The sequence below is a fragment of the Nematolebias whitei genome, chromosome 14 (genome assembly GCF_014905685.2).
Source record: "Nematolebias whitei isolate Nwh7 chromosome 14, NemWhi1, whole genome shotgun sequence".
Lineage (NCBI taxonomy): Eukaryota > Metazoa > Chordata > Actinopteri > Cyprinodontiformes > Rivulidae > Nematolebias > Nematolebias whitei.
The window spans coordinates 15,256,400-15,267,419 of record NC_056511.1 but is presented as its reverse complement, the minus strand read 5'-3'; the positions used below and the strand labels follow the sequence as shown (position 1 = coordinate 15,267,419).

The window sequence follows — 11,020 nt, the reverse complement described above, 5'->3', positions numbered from 1 at the left end:
ATATATGTATATATATTTATGTATATATATATATATATATATATATATATATATATATATATTTATGTCAAATGTATTTGTATAGCACATTACAAACAGTAACTGTTACCAAAGTGCATTACCAAACGAGACATACATGGGGAGTCTAAGCTGCAGCCACTTGAGCAGCATCACCTTTTTCAGATAAGGAAAGTGACAACATGAGGAAAGGGGAGATCAGAAATGACCTCAGCACAAAAAGCAACATAAATAGACATAAGACGTATACATTTATGCATGGGGACAACAAGGCGGTGGAGTCCATGGACACTCCAGAAAGTTCCAAAGTTCTGATAAGATAGTACAGTGTATCAATGTCACAATTCTGATAAGGCCACAGATGTACTTTGGAGGGGGGTGGGTAGCAGGCAGAAGCTTCTAGTTTTACGTATCCTCAGCAATTTGAGAGAAGCTGGCCTGTCCAAGGCCAACAGGGAGGCCAAATTCAGATAAACAACAATTATTTGGGCTGCCAGACTCTGATTTCTGTCTGTCTTCATGTTCTGCTGGTACACTCAATAGCAAATCCAAACAGCCAGATTTATGGACATTCCGCCCGGTTCGTGCTCAATCAGCTTTCTCCAAGATTGAATCGTTCATGCCTGTGAGTTCCAGGACCCGCAAGTGGCCTATGATCCTCAGAAATCGCGTCCAGCTTATGGTTGAGCTCGTTAAGTATGAGTCTGAGAGCTCAAGGCACAAATTAATCCTTCACGTAAGGCTGGCAGCTTTACCATGGCTGAAACTGCTGCTGATGTCTTCCTAATTTGTCAATATCCTAGGTATCCGCCGATTCCAAAAAACAGAAACCCTGTTATCATAAATCCAATAATGTACACATCTTCTACGTCCTGCATGGTCAAAACAGATAAGCACATCATCTTCAACTCCCCCAAGGAATCAATGACATACCCAGCTGCATGGGTTCGTTAAGGGCATGAGGGCTCTCCAGCATCCTGTCATCTGGTGGAAAAAAATTATCAGTTGCGTTGAGGGACCATCTGACCAAATCCAAAATAATTTTTGATTTGGAAGATGTGTAAAAGAGAGGCTCTGAGGTTGACAGGACAAGAGAGCAAAAAAGGCAGATGGGAGAGAGAAAGAGAGAGGGTAAGAACAACTGTTTTCATCAAGAGTGAAAGATAGTCTTAATCTAAAGGTGAAATGTTGTTGGAAATAAAATAAAATATTTAAATGCAATTGTGGAGAACTAGTTAAGAGTTGACTGTTAATCTGAGTGCATTGGATATCTACTCTTATCTGCTAATTTAAATTTGCGAAGCTTTAAAAAGTAGCATCATGTTTTAGACATTTTAAATTATTACTAGCCTATTTCCTTTGGCGCTCTTTTCAGGGAAAAAGTACCTGAAAGTGTCACTAAACTGAACAAAAGCCTGAAAATGTTGACATTTATTCATAATAAAATATGTCAAAACTCATGCAGCATAACCATACGAATTTTGAGATAATGAGGTAAACCTTAACATTAATTAGGTAACACTTTATCTTCACTATGGCAGATAAAACTTAATCTCCCCCCTTTTGTTTCTTGCAAAACAAACACATTTATCTTGTTTTACTAATGGAGCTTTCTATTTGCAAATTTAAACATTTGTTCTCTGATGAACTACATTTTGTTTGTGCATAAACACAGCATAAACCACAATAAAGCAACTTACTTAATTAGGGAAAGTTTTCCAAGATTTCAAGTTGAACAAGGTCCAGTCTGAATAGTTCCCGTGAGGCCAGTGGGCAAAAGGCCCGTTTTTATCACCTCTGACAGCCGCATGACCTCCTCGCTGCATCACATCCATCTCCTTCGCAGCCTTTGACCCAGGACTCCAGTTCCAACCAGGTCCTCTTGAAGAAACTGGTCAGCTGTGCGAGTATTTCTGACCTTGGCCTCGTCACCTTGGGAGGTTGGACAGTTCTCACAAAAAGTTCTTTCTGCATGCAGGCAAATGTCACCTCACAGAGTCAGAACAGAGGAAACTTGAATTTCTCCTCTTTTCTCTTTTTTCCTCTTTCAGCTTCAGCGCTGTCGCTCAAATGCCATGATCACATGGGTTGATCACTGTCCAACCTTGACCGAACAGAGCGTTGATACTAGAGTCCCGACCAATATAACGACAGGGGCCGGTATTTTAAGCCCATATAGGTATTTGGGGACATATCGATATCAGTGATAACTGTCCCATTTTGCGCCGATATAAACACTTATAATTTTCACCCCTAAAATGCTGGGAACAAGCCGTAATTGTACAATGTATCCAGCAGAGGGCGCTTGAAGCCTACTTTCAAGATTTGGCAGTTCACTTTAACTTTCACTTTCAGCACAGATGAAGCAGAGAGTAATGCTGTGTAGCATATGTTGTTGAACAGAGCATGGTAAGTTTATTGTAACTGATCTGTAAAATAAAACAAATTTTCTTCAATCCTCCAATCCTCTTGTCATTAGCTATGTGCCTCTCAAGTTAGCAAGCTAATGTTTAGACACTGGGCACCAGTGACCCCCCGTGACCTGAAAAGGAAGAAGCGGGTTAAGATACTGGACGGATGATCGTTTCTGGACAAATTTTAAGCTGATCTTTTAAAGTTTAGGTTTTAAGTATTGAGCATCTTTCAGTCAGTTGTGGACAGGTTCCAGTACAAATCCTCTGTTTTCCAACCAGTCCAGGTAGATGGCCACCCATCCTGAGCTTGGTTTTGCTGTAGGGTTTTTTTCTGTGAAAAGGGAGTCAGTCCTTTTCACTGCAATATACTACTCAGGATGTGATGCAATCTGAGGGTCTCCTTAGATAACTTTTATTAATTGGAACTTTATAATGTACCGTAAGTGAAAGTTTTTGTACAGTGACTTAAGAAAACTATTACGAATTTGCGCTCTATAAATAAACTGAGTTGAATTGAATCATTGGGGTGCAGAAGAAACATGCTGCAAACACAAAACTATGTTGTTCTTGTAGCTCTGTCACTCATTTGCATTTTGTCTTCTTCATTTACATGAATCCCACAGCTTCGCTCGTTCTGCTTTGTCTTGAGGGAAACAGAACTATCTTCTTGTGCTTTTACTAAGTTCTCACCAGCTACTTGCTAACTTCACTATATGCAGCGCAGCAGGAAGTGCGTGGAGCTTTTAAAGTGTTTTCTACAAGGAAAACAGCTGGCTCCTGCAGCAGGAGACGACAGGAAGTCTGTGAGAGGAAACCGTCTGTGTCAAATAGCGAAGCCACATTATTCTTCAGTACTAATGGAACTGTTTTACTCTTTATGTTGTGTTGCATCTTAAACATTTTCATATTGTTCTTTTTTTAAAGCATAATCGCCCCAGTGAAAAGCTGAGAAACATCAGAAAGTGTGCACTCTAATAAAATCTTTGGGATGAAAATCCCTGTAATCCTGATTTTTTTTTTTTTTTTGCTACATAGCCCACCCAGGACAAGTTCACTGTTAATCAGTTTTTATCTGCTTTTCAGACTCTGATCTGAGTCTTCCCCCCCCCCCCCCCCCCCTCGGCCTTTTAAAGCTAAAGTGGTGATGCCTGGGTCATGTGGTCGGACTTGGACTCTCAGATCAGCAGCTTTACAGACGCCAGTCCAGCTGTTTTCCTCCTGATCCTGGCTGATGACTGTGTGACCTCTATGGCTACAGGGTTACCCAGGAATGTATGCAGGGGCAGGGTAAAGTCCTGTGAACTTAAAACACACGCGCACACACACACACCCACACACACACACACACCGTACTGCTGAGTCCACGGGAGTCTTCAGCTTTAGAAAGGAATTAAATCGGAATCCATCTGGACAAGGACACATCACAGCCATCTCTGGGTCACTAATATCTTGATTGGATTGCTGTTAGTTCAAAAACAACAACAACAACAACCAGGGTCGACAGAGAGAATTACAAAGACTTGCAGAAGAACTCGATGATCTTTTCATTGGCTTCAACTTCTCTCCTCCTTCAGTTACTTCAGAGAAGCTTTGGAATGCTACAATTTTAAAAATATAATATAGAGGGGACAATTCTTTAAAATTAACCCAAAATTCCTAAAACATGTAATCCTCAGACGTCCATCTATCACAAAGCGCTAAATGATTTTTTTTTCATTGATACAAAGAGGGGCCCCACCAAAGTAATCGTCACAAATTACATGTGCAGACCTAATTATCAGAAGATTTATCAGAAATCTTAAGACAAAAATTATTAGAGCAGTGCTTGTAGGCCTGTCACAATAAAAAAACAAATCAATTAATCGCATGATAAATGAAAATGATTGACCTCATTTTCATTTATCGGCTTTATCATTTCTTCGTGTCTCTCTCTTTCTACTGAAGACACTAGATGACAAAAGACTCAACTCCGGTGCTCTTCACTGACCCCTCCCTTTCTCTTTTCTCTTTAAAATCTGTTTTAACTGTCCAAAATGGCGTTTTTGATCGTTAAAAGTAGCTAAGCTGAGAAGCTAAGATACGAGCTAAGCTAACAGGCCGACCTCGGGGAAAAAAACCTCCGTCTTGTCAAAGCTCCAAAATTCACGGTTGAAACCCGTGCCTTCATGAAAAAAGTTGTTTTCTCTGCAAAAAGAAGCTGAGGACTTGTTTACTGATGTATTTTAAATTAAAAGCTTTGTGTGAAAAATGCTATGCTAAAGAGCTCAAACCACACGAGCATCCACCATTTTGAGAAACGAAAAACAGGAACGAGAGACAGCCCATGTCACGTCAAGGGGCCTTCCTCCCATTTTTCTTAGAGACACGCTTCTCCCTCCCTCACTACCCATCCTTCAGTTCAAACAGTCTTATACTGCCATCCAGTGGCCAAAAAAAGGTACTACACACAAAAATTAACCAACATTTCTTCTTAAATTTGACAATTTAACTTTTAGCAATTGACATTCGCAATAATTTCTGAGACAATTAATCGCCCAGCAAAATTTGTTATCGTGACATGCCTAGTAGTTTCTTTCAGTCCTATGGGGGCCAAAGTCATCCCTCCAAATTAAAAGCCTTGCATTTCTTGAAGTAATGCATATTACCTGCCACCTTTCATGCTGTACTTTTAAATTTAGATCATTGTATGATGAGATGAGACAGAATTTTTGGTCAAACCTTATAAATTACATTGTGCACTAATATTTTGAAAGATCTCGCAAAGCATGTTAGCACACAATGTCTGTGTTGAGGATGACAATCAGCTACTACCACCTCAAGCTTAGCTGAAAATCTTTGAATTTGGCTGAGGTATAGCCATTTTTGTGTTTGCTAAGGTTGATTAGCTGCGGTGTCCATCTTGAAAATGGTTGACTCTTAAAGTTACTGAGCTGTTGATGTACAATGATTACTTTTACGGTGTTACAGTAATATTTGTGCACTGGTTCAGTAAATATTTTGCTAACAGAAAAACAGTCTTGATGCGCACGGTTCATGCCAAAGATCAAGTAACAAGGCTGTCTGTGTTCAGTCAATCAAATATGCAAGCACTACAAGAGCAGCTGATGAAACATTAATCATCTTTGATTAACCTATCCCTTTGCCTGTTGAAACACTGAGTGACACTACTACAAGGATACATCTCCTCTATCCTTTAAAAAAATAATTTAATTTACTGTTTTATTCATAAGGAAAGAATTGGTGATGTCAAAAAATGTGTCTGCAACAATGCTGAAATTTACCAAAGACTTGCACTCCCACGGCTTAGTCTCCGGGGATTATAGATGAAACGGCAATTATCTCAGTCGCAGTTTTGAGAAATAACATGCTGGGGAAGACGGGCAAAGTTTATATGAAAAAGAAATCTGGCAGCTTTTCTAAAAGGAATATCAAACCTGAAAAAAATTACAGCGATAGACGCAAAAATTACCTTTTCTATAAAGTGCTCAAAGTCTTTAAAAGACATATATTCAGAAGTTTATGATGATCTAAAAAAAACGCCACAGCTCTGTTTGAGATCTGTAAGCGGCTCTGAGGCGGGCGTGGAGGTATTAAAAGGTTATATTTATTCAAGTTGTCTGCATAAAATAAATATTACTTATTGAGTTTCGAAAACAGATTCTCAAAAAAACAGTCAGAGACTCTGTGCTGGCGTCATTAACCAGCCTTTTCATGTTGTAGGAGAGTCTGTCAGTCTTGTTGACATAAAAGACGACTGATCGTGTGCAGCCCAGCGAGAAATGAAAAGACATGGAAGGATAATGTTGTAGAGTGTAATTCAGAAGCATCAAACCTGTACCGTGAAAGAAAATATGATGGGTGACAACAAATTGATGGATGTTTCATGGTGGAGTCGTAGCCAAAACAAACAATTAATGAGCAAAGGGAGAGAGTTGATATTAAGAATAACTAGAGAAATTGCATTTTCTGCAAACATAGTGTGAATGCTTATTGCAGAAGAACTTGCTACTAAAAGGCTGAAATTAGCTAAAAATATTCTGAAATGTAGCTGAAATGAAAGAACAAGCCTAAATTAGCAGAAGAAAGCAAAAAGAACACATATTAGCTGAATTATATTTAAATGAGCAGAAATTAACACAAAAATTAGGAAATCAGCTAAAAAATGCTGAAATTAGCAAGGAAACAGCCGAAAAGTAGCTGAAAAAGCAGAACAAAGCTTAACATACTAGAAGGAAGTGGAAAGAGCTGCAATGAGCTATTAAAATGTAGAATTAGCTGAAAAAGCTAAAATTTGCATAAAAACAGCTAAATAGTGGCTGAAACAGCAGATAAAACTGAAACTAGCAGAAAAAAACTGAAAGGAGCAAAACAAGCTGAAATTAGCAAAAAAGAAGTTAATGTTGAAAGTAGCAGAAATTACCATGAAAACTTGAATTTATCTGGAAACAGCTGAAATTAGCTATTAAAAAAAGTACCTGAAAAGGTGGAACAAGTTTAAATGAGCAAAAATAGCAGAACATTTGCTGAAAGAAGCAGAAATGAGCATCAAAAAGTGGCTAGTATCAAAAAAAGAGCTGAAATTAACAAAAAAAAAAACATCTGAAAAGTAGCTATAAAGGCAGAAAGAAGCTGAAATTATAAGAAGGAAGTGAAGAGAGCACATTTTTTACTGAACTAGGCTGAAAAAAGTTGAAATTATTGAAAAAAATGTGGAATTAGATGAAAAATCTTAAATGAGCATAAAACAGCTTTATAGTAGCTGAAGTAGTAGAAAAGGCTGAAACTTGCAGAAATAAGTTGAAATTAGCAGAAAGAAGTTAGGAGAAGCACAAAAATGTTCTAGTTAGCAGAAAGAAGCTGAAAGGAGCACAAAACAGCTGAAAGAACAGCTGAAATTTGTGGAAAATTGCAGAAAAAATGTTCGCACAAGACAGCTGAAAGAAGCTAAACCAGAACAAATGTGAAAGGAGCAGTAAAACGTTGTAAACAGATCTAAAGATTTGAAGGAGGTAAAATGAGCTCGATTCATTTTCTATGAGAAAAAAAGTGGCTAAAGTATTTATTACTCACATGACCTAAAATACTACCCACTTGCAAACGTGTCCTGCTTATGTTGTAGAAATCCAGATAATATTTCAAATGCATCATAAAAACTTTTACTTCCCTGCAGTAGTTTTTTGTATCTGGAAAATAATAAGTGCTATGTGTTGTCATCATTGTATGTTCCCATACAATGGTGAAATTGGCTCTCTGAATTTAACCCATCGCACCTGGGATGCCCTCAGGTGGAGCAGTGGGCAGCTATTGAAGGCGCCGGGGAGCAATTGGGGATAACATGTCCTGCTCAGAGACATCATGAGATGTGCAATGAATGGGGATCGAACCTGGGACTTTCGGATTCCAAGTTGTCCTGCCTCTACCCCATCTCGGCCCCTGCTCAGCCCCTGAAAACAGCTATATAAAGTTTATAGAGAACAAATTGAAAAGATTGTATTCATTCAACTTGTGGAGAGTTTGTATATTAACTGTATTTTCTATGTGATGTCATTATACTTTCAGAAAAAGGCATGTGGTAGTGGTGTTATAAAAAGGACGAGTCACATTAGTCAGGATGATTCTTTGTCTCTAACAGATAGGAGCTATAATTTTCTGGTAGTCCACGCAAATATTCTTCAGTTTGTGCTGTTGGGTTGTGGGGGCAACAGGTTTAGTAGGGAAACCTGGATATCCCTATCCCAGGTCAGAGAAGATGCATACCGTAATCCCTTTAGCAATGGCTGCCCGGTGTCTTCCTCCCAGTGGGACATGTCCAGAAGACTTCTGAAAGGAGGTGCCCAGGAGACATCCCAATCAGGTGCCTGAACCACCTCAGAGCATCTCCTGTACTTCAGGTTCCCCCTGACTGACAGAACTCTCCACCTTATCTTTAAATCTGAGCCTGGCCACCCAACAGAGGAAACTCATTTCTGCTACATGTATTTGGGATCTTCTTCTTTCGGTCATGACCCACACCTCATGATAAGTAAATCGAGCGCTTTGCCTTTCAGCTCAAGACTCAACAGAGCAGAGCAGCATTACTCAGGATATTTCGATCTATCTCCTGCTCCATCCTGTCATCACTGGAGACTCCTCACAAACATAATGAACTCAAAACAAAATGTGTCACCTAATAGTAGTATAATAGCAACAATGAAGGAACGACTCAATCGTCCTGACTCATCGTCTTGAATGACACATTTATGAACACTCGTCGATTAAAACTGCAAGGGAAAAATACTTTCTGTGACTGTTACGCTGTAGCATGATGGAATAATATTCCTGAGAAATGATTGTTTTCCAGAAAATACTGAGACCTGTCGAGAAGGTGGATAGCAGGTTGTGGTGATTGAGAGTCACTTTATTTAGGTAATAAGAACTAAAAGAATTAGAAAAAAAAGTGATGGAGCAACGTGACGCATTGTTTTTGAACCTGGAGGCCCTGAACATTTAAAGGTGAAATGACTTTGAAAATGAGGCTAAAAACGTAGACGTTAGTTGGGACTAAACGACAAGCCAGACGTCTCGTGTTGCTACACTGAGAGCCACGGGGTTTAGACGCCTCGGGGCTCCGATGAAACGCGCTGTATTCAACCACTGCGGGTTTCGACTTTTCGATAAGAGCGTTTTAGAGCCAAACAAAAGCTTTGTTATTTAGATAGTGGAATGAGTTAGTGTGCACAGCAGCTTCCGGCTCAGCTACAAGGACACAGAGACATTGTTCTTTCTTCTTCCATTCGTTTCTTCTTTGCCACATTCTCTTCTGTGCTTTATGTCTGCAGAGAATGTATAACAGCTGGAACACTGCTCCTTTTGCATTTGCAGAGAGGGGGAAACAAAACCTGCAAATGAAAAAGTCCCGCCTCGGGTAATTTAAGAGAATAGCACAAAAAGAAAGTAGACGTTATTAAAACGATCCGTTAGGTTAATGATGAGAGGCAAACAAGAGCAAGACTGTTCACTACAGCTGGAAGAATTAAACAGTGGTCATCTGATATGATTATTTTAATCCTTTAATCTAGGTGCATTGCCTAAAAGAAACTGTTGTTTCGGTCTTAGTAAGTAAGTTTATACAAATTTTTTAGAGTTGAAGAGTTTCACTCTGTTTCTGTCTGAACTGTTTTGCTCTAGGATAGTGAGACTGACAGTATTAGGACAGAACTGTGCTGACTGAAAACATTTACTGTAGAATGAGCTCTCAGGTGATTGGGTTTCATCTGTAGCCAAGTTAGTATGTTTGGAATAAAATGTCCTTCTGTTACTAATGCTTTTTAGAAATAGTTTTCTTATATAACAACAGCAACCCTGGGCATTGAGCTGTGAGTGTGTGTCAATCCTCGTCTTTTTATAATTCTGACATTCCTGCATACAAGGATCATACACAAGCCTGTACTCTGGTATTTTAAGTGTCAAATCTATTATTTGGCTGTGGGAGTTGAGTAAACATGTTTTTTTTTTTTTTTTTTAAGGTGGTGGTGAAAACTCGCACGGAGTACCAGACAGAGAAGAAGCGACTGAGGGTTCCTAAGGTGGAGGAGTTCACCATCAGCTTTACTGACGGAGTGTCCGAGAGACTCAAGGTAAAATATTAATACTCATTTGTCATGAAATCCTACCAGTACGTTATATTTTTCCATCTCTGGGTTCTGCTGTTTTACCAAAAATACATGTGAAGCCATGTGAGCATGTAAACCAGATTTCTGTTTGTGTTTCTAATTAACTTTAGAAAGGGACAAACAAAAGAAAGAGTGATTTTTATTTTTTTATTTTTGAACAAGTAAATGGCTCAGTGGATTTTTATTGGCTTTAAGTTGCATCATAACACTAAAAGACGTCTTAAATGTTGTTGCATCTATATTTATAATTGACTCACTAAGCATAGGCAAGATTTTACTGGAGCACTTGAATCTCAGTGTTGGCTAAAATATGTATATATTTAATTTAATCTCAATCTCTACTTGTAAATGAATATGTTCTCATGGTTCTGTTGACATTTTAACCCTCAAAGATCCTCAGGGGATTGAACATGTACATTATGCTTATTTGCTATTTCTTTTATTCTCAATATATCAGTCAGTTTAAAGACCAATTTCATGAAACTTGAGCAGTAATTGTTTGGTAATAGTATTTTTTAAATTTCATGTAAAATACAAAATAAAAACTTTATATTGATAGTTATGTCTAAAGTTGTTGAAAAGATTTAACGCAGTAGAATTAACAAAAATATATTTATACATGACAGTTTTATTGGACTTTTTAGAGAGGGACCATTTTGGACCTTATAGATGTAAGGTTTTTGAATAAACTGTAATTTCTGCAAAAATATTGCATCAAAGTCAATGTTGTTATTAATTACTGACCTTGTATGTCAAATGTTACACTTTGCACCTCATTTTTGGAAAATATTGCATATTTTGTGTTTTTCCCATGGGAAAAAGAATCACAGGTTTTTACAACCAAAAAAGTTATAGAAATATAAGAAATAGGAAAAAAGTTAAAAGCCTTTAGATTTATAGTTAGGTCTGACTTTGTTGAAAAGATTTGATGCAGTG

General features: G+C 38.2%; 1 protein-coding gene across 1 annotated transcript in view; it reads left to right on the top strand.

Annotated features, from left to right (window-relative positions):
- The window catches only part of nsg2 (neuronal vesicle trafficking associated 2), a 60,538-nt gene that overhangs the window by 9,961 nt on the left and 39,557 nt on the right, over positions 1-11,020 (top strand). Inside the window, exon 3 of the mRNA XM_037687310.1 lies at positions 9,938-10,048. Coding sequence (XP_037543238.1) covers positions 9,938-10,048 — 111 coding nt within the window. The remainder of the gene's footprint in view (positions 1-9,937; positions 10,049-11,020) is intronic.